This window comes from Nerophis lumbriciformis, linkage group LG02 (assembly GCF_033978685.3).
Source record: "Nerophis lumbriciformis linkage group LG02, RoL_Nlum_v2.1, whole genome shotgun sequence".
NCBI lineage: Eukaryota > Metazoa > Chordata > Actinopteri > Syngnathiformes > Syngnathidae > Nerophis > Nerophis lumbriciformis.
This window is the reverse complement of record NC_084549.2, coordinates 67,170,506-67,188,568: the sequence shown is the minus strand read 5'-3', so window position 1 is coordinate 67,188,568 and position 18,063 is coordinate 67,170,506. Positions and strand designations below refer to the sequence as shown.

General features: G+C 44.8%; 1 protein-coding gene across 3 annotated transcripts in view; it reads right to left on the bottom strand.

The window, feature by feature from the left end:
* Positions 1 to 5: 5 nt before the first annotated feature.
* ninl (ninein-like) overlaps positions 6 to 18,063 on the bottom strand; it is a 35,887-nt gene continuing 17,829 nt past the window's right edge. For 2 of the 3 annotated variants that reach the window (XM_061967400.1, XM_061967410.1), the window contains 19 exons: positions 17,161 to 17,247; positions 16,918 to 17,053; positions 16,545 to 16,610; positions 13,032 to 13,129; positions 10,742 to 10,822; positions 10,549 to 10,676; positions 8,470 to 8,607; positions 7,473 to 8,282; positions 7,136 to 7,240; positions 7,004 to 7,073; positions 6,766 to 6,933; positions 4,518 to 4,613; positions 4,358 to 4,444; positions 4,150 to 4,296; positions 4,003 to 4,071; positions 3,837 to 3,923; positions 3,596 to 3,766; positions 3,407 to 3,520; positions 6 to 325 (listed from right to left, as the gene is read on the bottom strand). In XM_061967400.1, the coding sequence (XP_061823384.1) occupies positions 134 to 325; positions 3,407 to 3,520; positions 3,596 to 3,766; positions 3,837 to 3,923; positions 4,003 to 4,071; positions 4,150 to 4,296; positions 4,358 to 4,444; positions 4,518 to 4,613; positions 6,766 to 6,933; positions 7,004 to 7,073; positions 7,136 to 7,240; positions 7,473 to 8,282; positions 8,470 to 8,607; positions 10,549 to 10,676; positions 10,742 to 10,822; positions 13,032 to 13,129; positions 16,545 to 16,610; positions 16,918 to 17,053; positions 17,161 to 17,247 (2,850 nt within the window). In that variant the 3' untranslated portion in view covers positions 6 to 133. The remainder of the gene's footprint in view (positions 326 to 3,406; positions 3,521 to 3,595; positions 3,767 to 3,836; positions 3,924 to 4,002; positions 4,072 to 4,149; positions 4,297 to 4,357; positions 4,445 to 4,517; positions 4,614 to 6,765; positions 6,934 to 7,003; positions 7,074 to 7,135; positions 7,241 to 7,472; positions 8,283 to 8,469; positions 8,608 to 10,548; positions 10,677 to 10,741; positions 10,823 to 13,031; positions 13,130 to 16,544; positions 16,611 to 16,917; positions 17,054 to 17,160; positions 17,248 to 18,063) is intronic. The other variant, XM_061967420.1, reaches the window with a different exon arrangement.

The following is an 18,063-nucleotide window of genomic DNA, read 5'->3' as shown; positions in this document are numbered from 1 at the left end:
GCATCTGTTAAAAACATAATTTAATGTGGCTTCATAATACATTTTGGTGAGCAGCAAAGCTGGTTGGAGCGCCAGGAGGCGTCACTCTGACTATCATAACACTGTTTCTTGACGATGGCGGGTTCCTCGGGGGCTACGTGGCGAGGGACGCTGGCACGATCTCCCTCAGCAGATTGTTGAGGGCGCCGACCTTCTCCTCCAGCTGGAAGTTCTTCTTCTCGGCGTTCTTCTGACGCTGCTCGGTGGCCTGCAGCGTCTTCATGAGCTGCGAGTTCTCCACGTACAGGTCCTTCAACATCACGCTGGACTTGACGTTCTTGGCCATCTGTGGACCAGAGCACCACGTGTCAGACCGGGAGGAGGTGCTGCCGAGAGAACCGGCTAGAACAAGGGTGGCAAACTCCTTTTTAATGAGGGCCACCTGGCAATTATTGTGGCCCTTAGAGTGTATGGCAGACCACGTTAGATGACATAGCGGGTCAAAATGAATGACGTGGGAGGCCACATTGACTGATATGGCGGACCACATTGAATGACATAGCGGGTCACTTTGAATATGGTGGGCCACCTTAAATGATGTGGCGGGTCACTTTGAATGACACTAAACGATGTGGCGGGCCACATTGAATGATATTGCGAGCCAATGATTTGGCTGACCATATAGATTAATGTGCCAAACCACATTGAATGACAGCGGGCCACTTTAAATGACATAGTGGGCCAGTTTAAATGATGTGGCGCACCTCATTGAATGACATAGCGGGCCACTTTAAGTGATGTGGCGGACCACATTGAATGACTTAGCGGGCCACTTTAAATGATGTGGTGGACCACATTGAATGACTTAGCGGGCCACCTTAAATGATGTGGTGCACCTCATTGAATGACATAGTGGGCCACCTTAAATGATGTGGTGCACCTCATTGAATGATATAGCGGGCCACTTTAAATGATGTAGTGCACCTCATTGAATGACATAGCGGGCCACGTTAAATGATGTGAGGGACCACTTTAAATGACATAGCGGGTCACTTTAAATGATGTGGCGCACCTCATTGAATGACATAGCGGGCCACTTTAAATGATGTGGCGGACCACATTGAATGACTTAGCGGGCCAATTTAAATGATGTGGCGGACCACTTTAAATGACTTAGCGGGCCAATTTAAATGAGGTGGCGGACCACATTGAATGACTTAGCGGGCCACCTTAAATGAAGTGGTGCACCTCATTGAATGACATAGCGGGCCACTTTAAATGATGTGGTGCACCTCATTGAATGACATCGGGCCACTTGAAATGATGTGAGGGACCACTTGAAATGACATAGCGGGCCAATTTAAATGATGTAGTGCACCTCATTGAATGACATAGTGGGCCACATTGAATGACAGTGGGCCACCTGGAATGATATTGCGGGTCAACAAATGATTTGGCCGACCATATCGATTAATGTGGCGGACCACATTGAATGACAGCGGACCAATTTAAATGACGTGAGGACCACTTCAAAAAGGCATAACGGACCACATTGAATGACAGCGAGCCAATTTAAATGTTGTGCACCTCATTGAATAACATAGCAGGCCACTTTAAATGATGTGGTGGACCACGTTGAATGACATAGCGGGTCACTTTAAATGATGTGGCGGACCACATTGAATGATATTGCGAGCCAGTTTGAATGATTTGGCTGACCATATAGATTCATGTGGCTGACCACATTGAATCACAGTGGGCCACTTTAAATGATGTGAGGGACCACCTTAAATGACATAGCGGGCCAAAATAATGATGTGAGGGACCACTTTAAATTACATAGCGGGCCACTTTAAAATAATGTGGTGCACCATATTGAATGACATAGCGGGCCAATTTAAATGATGTGGCGGACCACATTGAACGACATAGAGGCCACATTGAATGATATTGCGGGCCAATTTAAATGATTTGGCCGACCATATCGATTAACGTGGCGGACCACATTGAATGACAGCGAGTCAATTTAAATGATGAGGTGCACCACATTAAATGAGGTGATGAAGCACATTGAATGACAGCGGGCCACTTTAAATGAATTGGTGGACCACATTGAATGACAGCGGGCCATTTTAAATGATGTGGTGGACCACATTGAATGACACAGCGGGCCACTTTAAATGACGTGGCGGACCACATTGAATGATATTGCGAGCCAGTTTGAATGATTTGGCTGACCATATAGATTCAGGTGGCTGACCACGTTAAATGATGTGAGGGACCACTTTAAATGACATAGCGGGCCAAAATAATGATGTGAGGGACCACTTTAAATTACATAGCGGGCCACTTTAAAATGATGTGGTGCACCATATTGAATGACATAGCGGGCCAATTTAAATGATGTGGCGGACCACATTGAACGACATAGAGGCCACTGTGAATGATATTGCGGGCCAATTTAAATGATTTGGCCGACCATATCGATTAACGTGGCGGACCACATTGAATGACAGCGGGTCAATTTAAATGATGAGGTGCACCACATTAAATGAGGTGATGAAGCACATTGAATGACAGCGGGCCACTTTAAATTAATTGGTGGACCACATTGAATGACAGCGGGCCATTTTAAATGATGTGGTGGACCACATTGAATGACACAGCGGGCCACTTTAAATGACGTGGCGGACCACATTGAATGATATTGCGAGCCAGTTTGAATGATTTGGCTGACCATATAGATTCAGGTGGCTGACCACATTGAATGACAGTGGGCCACATTAAATGATGTGAGGGACCACTTTAAATGACATAGCGGGCCAAAATAATGATGTGAGGGACCACTTTAAATTACATAGCGGGCCACTTTAAAATGATGTGGTGCACCATATTGAATGACATAGCGGGCCAATTTAAATGATGTGGCGGACCACATTGAACGACATAGAGGCCACTGTGAATGATATTGCGGGCCAATTTAAATGATTTGGCCGACCATATCGATTAACGTGGCGGACCACATTGAATGACAGCGGGTCAATTTAAATGATGAGGTGCACCACATTAAATGAGGTGATGAAGCACATTGAATGACAGCGGGCCACATTAAATGATGTGGTGGACCACATTGAATGACATAGCGGGCCAATTTAAATGACGTAGTGGACCACATTGAACGATATGGCGGGCCATTTTAAATGATTTGGCCGACCATATAGATTCATGTGGCGGACCACTTTAAATGACGTGATGCACCACATGAAATGAGGTGGGCGGGGCACATTGAATGATGTCGCAAACCACATTGCATAACATAGCAGGCCACAATAAATGACGTTGCAGCACACTGAATGATATGGCAGACCACATAAAATGATCTGGCCCTCGGGCCATGAGTTTGACAAGTGTGTGCTAGAAGACTGACCTGCTCTTTAAGCTGCTGGACCTTCTCCTGCAGGACCACACGTACGCCCTTCAGCTTGCTCTCCAGCTCCTCCGTCCTGCGCTGCAGGGCCGCCACCGCCTTCTCGTACTGTTCCTGAATGCAACACGCGTGTTCATGCTGCCCTCTCGCTCACATAGGTAAACGAGGCCTGTTGCTACGCTAGCTCACCTGCTGCAGGCCGACGTGGGCGGAGCTGTGCTCTGCTTGAAGCCGAAGCTCCTCCTCCAGCCGACGACTCCGCCTCTGCTCCTCCTGCAGCTGAGCCAGCAGCTGCTCCGCCCGCTCCCTGTGCCCCGCCCCCTCCTGCCGCTGCTGCACGAGACTAAGCGCGGCGTCCGCCTGCGCGGAAACCAGGCGAGCTTTGGACCATGTGACCATGATGATGCTAATGATGAAGACGTGACCTCACCTGGCCCTCAGCCTGCGTCTTCGCCAGCTCCGCCTCCTTCAGTTGGCTCTTCAGGCTGTGCTGGTCCTGGATCAGCCGCTGCACTGTCTAATCAAAGACAAAGAGGTGCTCGTTAACAAACGGCAGACCACCTTAATTACACCCCTCCCCCGTCACAGTAGGCCACCTGCTGCTGCTGCCGTGTCTCCTCCTCCGCCATCATCAGCTCCCTGGCGCCGGCCTCCGCCTCCTCGGTCTGCTCGCCACCGTCACAGAGACGATCGTGAGAGTCTACTTCCTGGACGGCAACAACCAATCACAGCACACTTCTCACCTTCTTTTGAGCATCTCGCAGCTTCCTCTGCAGGGCGGAGACTTCCCGGGCGTGGTCGAGGTTCTCCTGGGTGACGGCGTGGAGCTGAGCGCGAAGACGCTCGCCCTCTTCCCGCAATGATAGCGCCTCCTGCTGGAGCTTCTCCACCTTAACAGGATGGAGACATTTAGCACGCGCATTAACACGCGCGCACGCGACGTCTTCTCACCATCATCTCCGCCGCGGCGCTAAGCTCCGCCTCCGTCTTCTGCTGCTTGTATGCCGCCACGCTAATGTCCGCCTCCAACTGACGCATCTGAGAACCCAAACACAAAGATGGTGAGATGTTCCGCGTTACCGCATGATGTCATCACGGAGGCCCCGCCCACCTTTTGCCTACAGGAGCTAAGCTCCTCCTCCAGCTGCCTTCTCTCCTGCCTCCACATCGCCGCCTGCTGCTCCGCTTCTTCTTGCACCCGCCGCAGCTGAGAGAAGAGGAAGTGCTGAATCAAACGTTCCTCATGAGCAGTTTACAGAGAGAATATGGCCAACTCGGTTGGTAGCAAACATGGCGCCCTGTGGCCAGGTGAGGGGATTTTGACCAGAAGATTTCCTAAATGATTGGTCAAAAGTAGAGATGTACGATAGTGTCTTTTTTGCCGATATTCCAATATTGTCCAACTCTTACTCGACACAGGAGGTCCTTCATACCGACAGCCATCAGACTGTATAATGCATATGTTCCTTGACTGCACTTAAATGTAGAGTATAATGATATTATTTATATATTATATATATATGATATGTTATATATATTATATTATTTATTATTATTCTTGTCTATTGTGAGCGAACTGTGGTGCTGAATTTCCCACAGGGATCAATAAAGGACTTTCTATTTCTATTTCTATTAATTACCGATTCCGATATCAACCGATACCGATATATACAGTCGTAAAAATTAACACATTATGCCTAATTTTGTTGTGATGCCCCGCTGGATGCATTAAACAATGTAACAAGGTTTTCCAAAATAAATCAACTCAAGTTATGGAAAAAAATGCCAACATGGCACTGCCATATTTATTATTGAAGTCACAAAGTGCTTTTTTTTTTTTTTAACATGCCTCAAAACAGCAGCTTGGAATTTGGGACATGCTCTCCCTAAGAGAGAATGAGGAGGTTGAGGTGGGGGGGACTAGGGGGTAGCGGGGGTGTATATTGTAGCGTCCCGGAAGAGTTAGTGCTGCAAGGGGTTCTGGGTATTTGTTATGTTGTGTTACGGTGCGGATGTTCTCCCGAAATGTGTTTGTCATTCTTGTTTGGTGTGGGTTCACAGTGTGGCAGTGTTAAAGTTGTTTATATGGCCACCCTCAGTGTGACCTGTATGGCTGTTGACCAAGTATGCTTGGCATTCACTTGTATGTGTGTGAAAAGCCATAGATATTATGTGACTGGGCCGGCACGCAAAGGCAGTGTCTTTAAGGTTTATTGGCGCTCTGTACTTCTCCCTACGTCCGTGTACACAGCGGCGTTTTAAAAAGTCATACATTTTACTTTTTGAAACAGATACCGATAATTTCAGATATTACCTTTTAAAGCATTTATCGGCCAATAATATCGGCAGTCCGATATTATCGGACATCCCTAGTCAAAAGCCCCTCATGTGACCACAGGGCAACATGTTTGCTACCAATCGAGTTGGCCATACTCTGTATATCATACTTGCCAACCCTCCCGGATTTTCCGGGAGACTCCCGAAATTCAGCGCCTCTCCCGAAAACCTCCCGGGACAAATTTTCTCCCGAAATTCAGGCGGACCTGAGTGACGTGTCAACAGCCTGTTTTCACGTCCGCTTTCCCACAATATAATCAGCATGCCTGCCCAATCACGTTATAACTGTAGAATGATCGAGGGCGAGTTCTTGGTTTCTTATGTGGGTTTATTGTTAGGCAGTTTCATTAACGTCCTCCCAGCGCGGCAACAACACACAACAACAGCAGTCACGTTTTCGTCTACTGTAAAGCAGTTCGTCTGCCGTAAACAGCAATGTTGTGACACTCTTAAACAGGACAATACTGCCATCTACTGTACATGCATATGTGACAATAACATCTACGGCTTTTAGAGAGTGCAGTGCACAACTGTGCACACAACAAGGAGACGAAGCAGAATGCATCATCAGAGAGGGTGTTCAGCATGGTTAGAAAAATAGTGACAGAGAATAGAACAAGGATGGACAATTCAACCCTTAACTCAACAATGAGTAGATGAGTGTTATGTGTGTGTATATGTGTAAATAAATGAATACTGAAATTCAAGTATTTCTCTTATTTATATATATATATATATATATATATATACACATATATAATAAAATAAATAAATAAATATATATATGTATATATATATAGCTAGAATTCACTGAAAGTCAAGTTTTTTCCTATATATATATATATATATATATATATATATATGAAATACTTGACTTGGTGAATTCTAGCTGTAAATATACTCCTCCCCTCTTAACCACGCCCCACCTCCCGAAATCGGAGGTCTCAAGGTTGGCAAGTATGCTGTATATAAAGCTCTGGTTGCGCCTAAGGCTTTTATTTTGAAATTATTCTTCTTCTCACCGTGACTCCGCCCTCTTCCTGTTGCTTGGAGACGGCGGCCAGGCGCTCCTGCAGGGCTCGGAGCGATTCCTGCTCGCCACGAAGCCGCTCGCTCAGCTCGCCGTTGTCGTTGCTCAGCTGCAAGTTCCTGCCGCTCAGACTCAGAACTTCCTCTCGATAGCCCGAGTTCTGCCGCCATCGCAGAGGTCAAAAAGGTCAGAGACGTGACGGCGTGGAGCACGAGCGGCGATGTTCTCACCTCCCGGTGCAGCCGCTCCTCCTCCTTCCTGCCCCTCTCGCGTGTGCGCTCCATCTCCTCCATCTTGGTCCTGGCGACGACACAAGTGTCAAGGCCGAAGGGGTCAGAGGTCGCGGTGAAAGTCTCGCTCACCTCGTGCTGGCGACGTCGTCCTCCATGTTGTTCACTTCCTGCTGCAGGAGGTTCAGCCGCTCGCGCAGGGCGGCGTTATCCGAGCGGACTTCTTCCAGCTGTGTCCTGCCGACACGCACACGCACACGTCAATGAGGCGACGCGCGCGTGCGCACAGTTCTAGATGGCGGCAAACAAGATGGCGGCCATGCGTGGTCATTGGGTTAGTGACGAGGCGTTAGAGTCGGTCCATCAGCGGCTTCTATCTGCGCGATCACGTGACCGTGGCGGTTAGTCATCGGAGCGTTTCGGCGGCGGTTAGACGTGGTTCTTGGAGCCGGTCTCATGCTCCACAAACCTTGCTGGGTCCATGGCCTGCTCCAGAACCAGGACCAAGTTCTCCATCTCCATCAGCTGCTCCCTCATCTTCTGCTTCTCCTGCTCAAAGGCGACCTCGGCCGCACTCAGCTTGTTCTGGGAGTCCATCACGTCCAGCTGCAGCTGCAGGGTCTGGCCTCGGGCCAGGACCAGCTCCCCGTTCATGGACTCCAGTTGCTCTTTCAGCTGCTCTATGGTCCGACTGGCCTCACTGGTGCCGGGGTCGAGATCGCTTTGCCGGTCCGCACTTTGGTCGGACTGGACCCTGGAAGCCAGACTTTTCATGTGGTCTTGCAGGGCGGACATGTCCTCCTCCATCTCTACGATCTGAATAGACAGCTGCTCGGCCATGCGGCTGTAGCTCTGCTTCTCCAGGCTCAAACGGACCACGGCGTCCTGGAGCTGCAGGACTCGGGTCTGCTCCTGCTTCAGAGTGTCCACCTCCATGGTCTTCAGGTCTTCATCTGGCTGGACGTTCGTGACCTCCTGCTGGGGGACAACTGAAGCTGCCTGAAGATCCCGAGCCTCCAGGAGGGAGATGTTCTCCTCCAGCTCTCGGCACCTCTGGCCACAAGTCTGAAGCTCCTCCTCTAACTGACTGCAGCGACCTTTGAACTCGGCCACACTGTCCTCTGATTGGCTGAGCTGCAACCTGCAGGTCTGCACTTCCTCCTGAAGACTGCGGAGCTGCTCCCTCAGGAGATGTTCTTCTGGGCTCTCCTGGTCCTGCTGGCGCTGATCCTCGGCGTGATGCAGCTGCATGTGCGAGAACTGAAGCTCCGCCTCCTCCCTGCTTGCAACGCCATACTTGTTATGCATGACCTTTGACCACTTAACGCTAAAAAACATGTCTTCTTCTATGTTTAGTTCATCTTCTGCTCTTTAATGAGCATTCACGTAAGAGTCATGTGACTAGTAACTAATTTATGCAACTCATAACCGAGTAACAAGGTCAGCATCAGAAGGTCATCGCTCACCTGACCCGCAACACTTCCTGGTCCATCATCAGCTTTAGGTCCGCCTCGAGCTGGTCCTTCTCAGCACTCAGCCTCTGGACCAAGTTTCCGATCTCTCTGGCAAAGTTCTGCTCCGAGTCGGCTTGTTCCCGTTGCATCCTGGGAATGAAAGTGAGTCACTTCCTGATCGTATGCGACACCGGTATGGCACAATTAATATTTCAGTAATCTCTGGTCCAGACCACAATTTTAGTCTCAGTGTTTGTGCGGTATTTCTTCGCCTTAACTGCTGTGCCTGGGTTTTGTCAACGTTAAGACACTTCTATGGCCCTGATGCATTCCTGGAGTCCGGTGGAGACGCCTCTTACCCTCACACCTTCTCAGAGCATTAGATAAACGTTGTTGTGCTGTTGGGAGATCGCTTATTTATATTGTTTTTGTCTTTTGGTCAAAAGGTTACTCTCCAAATGGCTCTCATTCCGGTTTTTGCAATCAGATAAAATATATGTTTTTGTCATTCTTCCTTTCCCCCTCCCCAGGATGAGACATTTCGAACCAACCCCTCCTCTCTTTCTCATAAAAGCAATATAAGATCCGAAAGTTTCTTTGTCTCTCTTTCTTTCTTTCTTTCTTTCTATAGCAGCGTAAAACTTTCTCTTCTGTAAACTGATGTTATTTGGGATCTCAAATAAATACTTAGGACTAGAGATGTCCGATAATATCGGCCGATAAATGCTTTAAAATGTAATATCGGAAATTATCGGTATCAGTTTCAAAAAGTAAAATCAATGACTTTTTAAAACGCCGCTGTACGGAGCGGTACATATCCGGTAAAACACGGACGTAGGGCATACTTGCCAACCCTCCCGATTTTCCCGGGAGACTCCCGAATTTCAGTGCCCCTCTCAAAAATCTCCCGGGGCAACCATTCTCCCGAATTTCTCCCGTTTTTCATCCGGACAACAATATTGCGGGCGTGCCTTAAAGGCACTGCCTTTATAGCGTCCTCTACAACCTGTCGTCACATCCGCTTTTCCTCCATACAAACAATGTGCCGGCCCAGTCACATAATATATGCGGCTTTTACACACACATAAGTGAATGCAAGGCATACTTGATCAACAGCCATACAGGTCACACTGAGGGTGGCCGTATAAACAACTTTAACACTGTTACAAATATGCGCCACACTGTGAACCCACACCAAACACGAATGACACACACATTTCGGGAGAACATCCACACCGTAACACAACATAAACACAACAGAACAAATACCCAGAACCCCTCGCATCACTAACTCTTCCGGGACGCTACAATATACACCCCCGCTACCACCAAACCCCGCCCCCCTCCCATGTCCCAAATTCGGAGGTCTCAAGGTTGGCAAGTATGCTCTAGTATACTCTGGACTGAAGCTGTGTGCTTTCATTGTTTTTGTAGCTGTTGTTGTGAGGCATGTTTAAAAAAAATAAAATAATAATGCACTTTGTGAAAGTCAAAGTGTAGTATTTCCCATAGTTGTAGTGGGTATTAGGATTATCTCAGGGAGAGCATGTCCCAAATTCCAAGCTGCTGTTTTGAGGCATGTTAAAAAAAAAAAAAAGCACTTTGTGACTTCAATAATAAATATGGCAGTGCCATGTTGGCACTTTTTTTCCATAACTGGAGTTGAAGTTGTTCTCTTATTTTGGAAAACCTTGTTTTTGATTGATTGAATGAAACTTGTATTAGTATATAGCACAGTACAGTACATATTCCGTACAATTGACCACTAAATGGTAACACTTGAATAAGTTTTTCAACTTGTTTTTAAGTCGGGGTCCACGTTAATCAATTCATGGTAAAGTTACATTGTTTAATGAATGCAGCGGGGCATCACAACAAAATTAGGCATAATAATGTGTTAATTCCACGACTGTATACATCGGTTGATATCGGAATCGGTAATTAAGAGTTGGACAATATCGGAATATCGGCAAAAAAGCCACTGTCGGACATCTCTACTTAGGACCTTAGCTTTCTTCGGATATTTCTTTATGGAATAGGAAAAAAATCCAAAACAGCACACAGACGATGATGACAGTTACTCTTGCTCACCTGCGCTCCTGCTCAGAAGACCATCCTCCATGTTGGATCTGCTTCTGCATATTGTCCAGCGCTTCCTTCAGTTGCCGGACCTGCTGCTCTGCGTGCGTCTTCTGCACCTCCAGTTCGTCAATCTCCATCTGAAACGTCACATGACCCTGTCATCTGACAGCCCCGGCAGGCGGCGTGCGAGCGTGGGGTTTACCTTGAAGGCCTGAGCGATGTCTTTGCGTTCGACCTCCATGCTCTGCCTCATCCTGTCCAGAGTGCGCTCGTAGTAGTTGACCTGAGGAAGAGGAGCAGCAGGGTAAATCATCCTGTCAAGAAGTGGTGGTAGTAAAAGTAGTAGTTGTAGCAGCAGTAGTTCTGGTAACAGTAAATGTTGTAGTAGCAGTTCGCATAGTTGTAGTAATAACAACAGTAGTAGGTATAGTAATAGTAGTTATAGTAACAAGACTCCAACCTGTAGAACTGTTCCTATAACAGCAATTGGAGAAAGTTGGAGCAAGATTTATGAAGAGAAGGGTATACGCCATGGCAAAATAAAAGCCGCTGCACCTTAAAAATGCCTGTGGCCTTTAAACTCTACAGCATCCCTTCAAGAGTCACACACTTGAATACTAGTCTATTAAACTGTGCAATCTGTCTGCAAACTGGTCATTAACTGTGAAATATCTTCAATCTATCATGTAAATATTGTTTATCTTGTACATATGCTATAATAGTAGTCCTATTTGGTACTTTTGTTTTGTTTAGGTGTGGTGAAATTTGTCCTCTGCATTTGACCCAACCCCTTGTTCACCCCCTGGGAGGTGAGGGGATCAGTGGGCAGCAGCGGTGCCGCGCCCGGGAATCACTTTTGGTGATTTAACCCCCAATTCCAACCCTTGATGCTGAGTGCCAAGCAGGGAGGTAATGGGTCCCTTTTTTATAGTCTTTGGTATGACTCGGCCGGGGTTTGAACTCACAACCTACCTACTCAGTGGCCTAGTGGTTAGAGTGTCCGCCCTAAGATCGGTAGGTTGTGAGTTCAAACCCCGGCCGAGTCATACCGAAGACTATAAAAATGGGACCCATTACCTCCCTGCTTGGCACTCAGCATCAAGGGTTGGAATTGGGTGTTAAATCACCAAAAATGATTCCCGGGCGCTGCACCGCTGCTGCCCACTGCTCCCCTCACCTCCCAGGGGGTGAACAAGGGGATGGGTCAAATGCAGAGGACAAATTTCACCACACCTAGTGTGTGTGTGACAATCATTGGTACTTTAACTTAACTTTAACTTTATTGTATCGCTTATTTATTACTGTATTGGATGAAGAGCAACAATAACACCCAAATTTACACCTGTGAAATAAAGTATTTCTGATATAATAACGCCAAAGAAAGATGCTGGATTTGTTGCTGGTTGTTTTTAGTGAAGATAAAGTCATTAAAAGGATTGGAGAAGTCCCTAGAAACTTTCAGCAATGTACATTGTACAACAAGCAGCACCAGTTGAAAAATAGAGCAAAACGATATTAGAAAAGTATACTGCGTGGGTTCCCTCCGGGTACTCCGGCTTCCTCCCACTTCCAAAGACATGCACCTGGGGATAAGTTGATTGGCAACACTAAATTGGCCCTAGTGTGTGAATGTGAGTGTGAATGTTGTCTGTCTATCTGTGTTGGCCCTGCGATGAGGGGGCGACTTGTCCAGGGTGTACCCCGCCTTCCGCCCGATTGTAGCTGAGATAGGCTCCAGCGCCCCCCGCGACCCCAAAGGGAATAAGCGGTAGAAAGTGGATGGATGGATATTTTAATACTAATTAGATGTGTTTCTTTGAATGTGTATAACATTTTTATAGCCTTTTAAAAGTATATATATTTTGGCCCTGTGATGAGGTGGCGACTTGTCCAGGGTGTACCCCGCCTTCCGCCCGATTGTAGCTGAGATAGGCTCCAGCGCCCCCCGCGACCCCGAAGGGAATAAGCGGTAGAAAATGGATGGATGGAAGTATATATATGCACCATGGCAGATGAAGCGAACTATGATGTAATTGGCCCCGCCCCCACCACCACAGCGAATTATGATGTAATTGGCCCCGCCCCCACCACCACAGGCATGTTGCCAATCTGGGTAAAACCATGCCTCAGAGGCTGCAAGCTGTTATAAAAGCCAGAGGTGGTGCAACAAAGTACTTGGTGTGTTAGGTTTTTTTGGTCTGCTTTTCACAGATTCATAATTTTTTCCTCAGAATTAAGTGATTCCATCGTTTGTTCACTCTGCTACCGACTTAACTACCACAATTTTATTTTCTTGATTTCTTTTGTTTTTTAAAGCCAGAAAGTTGCCATTTTGAAATGAATATAGTTTTGTGCCACGTCAGTTATCTGCTTGTTTTTCTACAAAATTAAACAACTGAATGAACTTCCTCCAAGTCTGCTGATTGCATAATTTTTTATCCAGAGTTGTAGTAGTAGTTCTAGTAGTATTACTAGTAGCAGTATTTTGGTACCTGTGTCTCCAGCTGGATGTTGAGTTGTTGCAGCTCCTGGCTGTGTTTGTGCTTCAGTTGTTCCACAGCAAGTTCAGTCTGAATGCTGAAGGCCATCGCTGTCAATCAAGAAAACGAGCAGACTATAAAAATGTTTGGTCATCGAGGATAAAAAGATTCACTTATGTTGACGATTCCATTCTGTTCGTTTTATTGAGTGTTATATTCGTACCACACGTTGGTACTTTTTGCATTTTCACTAGGAGCGTCGGCATACTTGCCAACCTTGAGACCTCCGATTTCGGGAGGTGGGGGGTGGGGGCGTGGTTGGGGCAGGGGCTTGGTTGGGGGCGTGGTTAAGAGGGGAGGAGTATATTTACAGCTAGAATTCACCAAGGCAAGTATTTCATATATATATATATATATATATATATATATATATATATATACACACATATATATGTACATATATATATATATATAAGAAATACTTGACTTTCAGTGAATTCTAGCTATAAATATATATTTATTTTATTATATATATATATATATTTATTTTATTATATATATATATATATATATATATATATATATATATACATATATAAAAATAAAAGAAATACTTGAATTTCAGTGTTCATTTATTTACACATATAAACACACATAACACTCATCTACTCATTGTTGAGTTAAGGGTTGAATTGTCCATCCTTGTTCTATTCTCTGTCACTATTTTTCTAACCATGCTGAACACCCTCTCTGATGATGCATTGCTGTGTGGCACGCACAAGAGTGCTTTCATCAAATACACTAGATGGCAGTATTGACCTGTTTAAGAGTGTCACAACATTGCTGTTTACTGCAGACGAACTGCTTTACGGTAGACGAAAACGTGATTGCTGTTGTTGTGTGTTGTTACCGCGCTGGGAGGACGTTAATGAAACTGCCTAACAATAAACCCACATAAGAAACCAAAAACTCGCCCTCGATCATTCTACAGTTATAATGATTGGGCATGCACGTTGTTTATATTGTGGGAAAGCGGACTCAGGTCCGCATGGAGCTGGAGGGGGCGTGGCCTCCAGCTCCGCCTGAAATTCGGGAGATTTTCGGGAGAAAATTTGTCCCGGGAGGTTTTCGGGAGAGGCGCTGAATTTCGGGAGTCTCCCGAAAAATCCGGGAGGGTTGGCAAGTATGAGCATCGGTGCTACTAAATGGGGGAAAAAAATAGTAGCACAGAAAATTTTTTAAGATTAATATAAAATATCTAAATTGTATTAACACTCAAAGAAGGTACACATGTGCACTCGTACATATAAGCACAAGTACCCTCAATTAAACACCCATCCCTATACTAAGGAGATCTGGGCCATAAGGACCAAAACTCATATCCCGATATAGTTCAACTGAATATCGATATAAAAGATATATACTTATATACTTATATATATATATATTATATATATAAAAATTAGTTTAACCCAAATATGTGTGTCGAGTGGTTTTATTGAATTAAGTACATGAATAACTTTTTTGAAATGTTGAAGTACCATGTGTAGATGTACAGAAAAATATTAAAATTATGTTTTTTTTCCACGTGTAAAATACTTCCTTGTGGTCTACAGAACATGTAATGGTGCTTCTTTGCTCAAAATGTTGCGTAGATGTTTTACAGGCCGTTTTCAAGCCGCTTTCTGACCGTTTCTTCAGGATGCGCCGTTTTTGTGGGCGCTCTTATTCCGGTAGTTTTTAGCGCTTCCATAGCGAGTCTACTGACCGATATAAGTTAGAACCGTATGCTACTTTATATTAAAAATGGCAACAGCAGAGGATGAAAGCCCCACAACAAGAGGATAGAGAAAAAGACTATAATGGCAGACTCGCGCCAAGCTCTTCGGGTGAATCTGTACCATATACGAAATATCCGTTGACGTGACTAAATATCTTCACCATGCCTTGATTTTAAGTGACATCGAATATTAACCATTTTATGACATATTTTAAAAGCAGTCAGTGACACTCCATTTGTGGTGTTACTAGCCTCAACCTGAGTGAACAGACTGCTAATGCTAACAAGCTAACGCTAAAGCAGATTTGTTTGTGTTGTCAGTGTAAGATAAACACTAACATTTATTATTTATATATCATTTACAGATAAACACTGATATTTATTATTTATATAATGTTATTTACGGATAAACACTGACATTTATTCTTTATATATCATTCACGGATAAACACTGATATTTATTATTTATATAATGTTATTTACGGATAAACACTGACATTTATTATTTATATATCATTTACAAATAAACACTGATATTTATTATTTATATAATATTTGCGGATAAACACTGAAAATGTATTCTTTATATATTGTTATTTACAGATGAACACTGACATTTATTCTTTATATATTGTTATTTACAGCTGAAATCGACCAAAAAGAATCACCTGACCCTCATGAATTCATCATTTACAGAGAGGACGACTTTCTGACTGTTGGAGATTGCGGAACAAAGCCTGACTTCGATCCCCGCTTCCGCCATCCTAGTCACTGCCGTTGTGTCCTTGGGCAAGACACTTTACCCACCTGCTCCCAGTGCCACCACACTGGTTTAAATGTAACTTAGATATTGGGTTTCACAATGTAAAGCACTTTGAGTCACCTGAGAAAAAGCGCTATATAAATGTAATTCCCTTCACTTCACACTTTAAAAAGGCAAATGGATGGCACAAAAAGCCTTTTTTCCATTGTGGTCCATTAAATATTCATCACATTTGATACATTCAATAATAAAATATATATAACCTGTGACATGTATATAAAAAAAATACGTTACAAAATGGATAAATTATGTACATATACACAGTATACATGTCAGGTGATTTGAAAAACAATATATACAAAAAGTGGGGGTTATATAAACTATTATATCACTATCAAATCATATCGTTTTGTATATTCCTGTTTTGTATTTCATTTACTCACTTTTTAGTCAAAGAACTGTGACTTAATATTGTCTGTTTATTTACATTGTATCAGTGTAGAAATACAGTATCAGCCTGATTTGTATAAACTACCTGAACTGTCAAATGCGGTGGAAACACAAAGCACGCACTTCGGCAGGAACTAAAGGTCCTAGGAACTAAAAGTTCTAGAAAAGGGCCTATTTTTTCTTCCGTGTTGGAAGACTAAAGTGTGAGAGCCTGCGAGGAGTGGCCGGGGCTCCAGCCCCGCCCCCCACTGTGCAAGGTGATCAGTGACACTTCCGCGTCAATCCCTTGTCCCTTTGTATACTGCCGCGCTAACATTTTACTGTAGTTTGATCAACTTTGCATGAATTTTTTCTTAGGAGCAAAATGCAAATGAAAGGGTTAAAATCTGTATACGCATGTGTGCTCCTTTTTTTGGTTTTTTTCTACTCGCACAACTTATTCCTATTCGCAAATGAGAGTAAGGTAAAGTTGAACAAGTAGTGATTTTCTGGTCAGCATGAAAAGAAGCTTCACTGTTTCATAAGAACTCACTTGTATCAGCTGGTTCCATTTTGGACCGGAGGGGCGGAGATGATCGACGCTTCACCTCGGAGTCGTCTAGGGTTAGGACAGAAAATTCCTAATCAATGTTGTCCCTGAAGGCACTCACTGACAGACATGATGAACTCTACCCTGTGTGTGTGTGTGTCTGTGTGCATCCTATCCAACTGGCTCAGCGAGAACCAGTAATCCGGTTTCTTTGTTGGACTTAAAGACAACCTTTCTAGGTGTGACACCGGTGTCACATCAGTGTCACGTGACCCTGGAAATGGAGCACCGCAAGCTGGGGCGCCGCCTGCTGTCAGGACTGTGGTACGCCACACAGAGGCTGAGGACAAGTGGAGGAGACAGGAAGTGACCTCACCAGAGTCCGACTCGCTAGCACAGCGTAGTCCGGTCCAGCTCAGCGCGGCGGAGGGGCGTCTTGACTTCTTCTCAACCCTCTGACCGTTCAGCAGCTCCAGTTCGGCGCTCAGCTCGTCGTTTTTGTCCTGCAGCTCCTAAGCGGGTCAGAACCACATTTCGGTTGTCGTCACGGACACAGAACTTGAAGGCAACGCGACCTGATAGCCGGAAAATAAGACACCGTGCAAGGAGGAGGCCTTACTCTGCAGCGCTGCTCGTACTCCTTGACGACAGCACACAGTCGCTCCTCTGGGTTCAAACCTCCGCCCGCGGCGTCCAAGCTGCCAAACTGTCAATCAAACCAAACCCGAAAGAGAGTGGCTGTCAAGGCGCATGTTGAAATTACAAGTCATTTTCATTAGTGGACCAGCAGGAAGCTCCTCATCAATCTTTAATAGGTGACAGGAAGACCGGTCACCTGACACCGGCACGGGTTCACACCTAGGGCCACCTTTGTCAGGGACGGTCCCCCGAAGAGCCACAAGATGGCAGCAGCTGGTCGTATATAGAAAGAGTAAGGCCAACTAAACAACAGGCAACATGTTTGCTACAAAGGACGTGTGCGGCTGTGCCAGTTTAGTTTTCTTGACAAAATAAACTAATATTATGCGTCTAAATATAGTTTTAAATATACTCCAGCTCATAAACTTACAAAAAACATGCTTTATTTTGTCAAAATATCATTTTGCCGCTGTATACATTCCTGCAGTGTTTAGTGACCAGCTGGCCATCTAATAAATGTAAAAAAATACACAGAATGACAAAAAAACGTATTACCGTCTTTTTGCCAAAATCCTCATTAGCTTTGGACCCAACAATCGAGGAGAAATTGTGACTCTTTGTGAAGTTTGTTAACTGTGGTGGCTGCCTCTAATTAATTGTTTGTAATCACTGCGCTATTAACAGTCTATTAACATAACAATTATGCTATTAACTATTAATAGCTATTGCTATTAACATAATTATGGATTGTCAAAAATCAAATACAAAAATACATAAATGATATATATAAAAATATATATAAATATAAAAATGTATATTAACATATTTATGTAAAAATAATACATCCATAAAATACATATTTTATTAATATATTCAGGTAAAA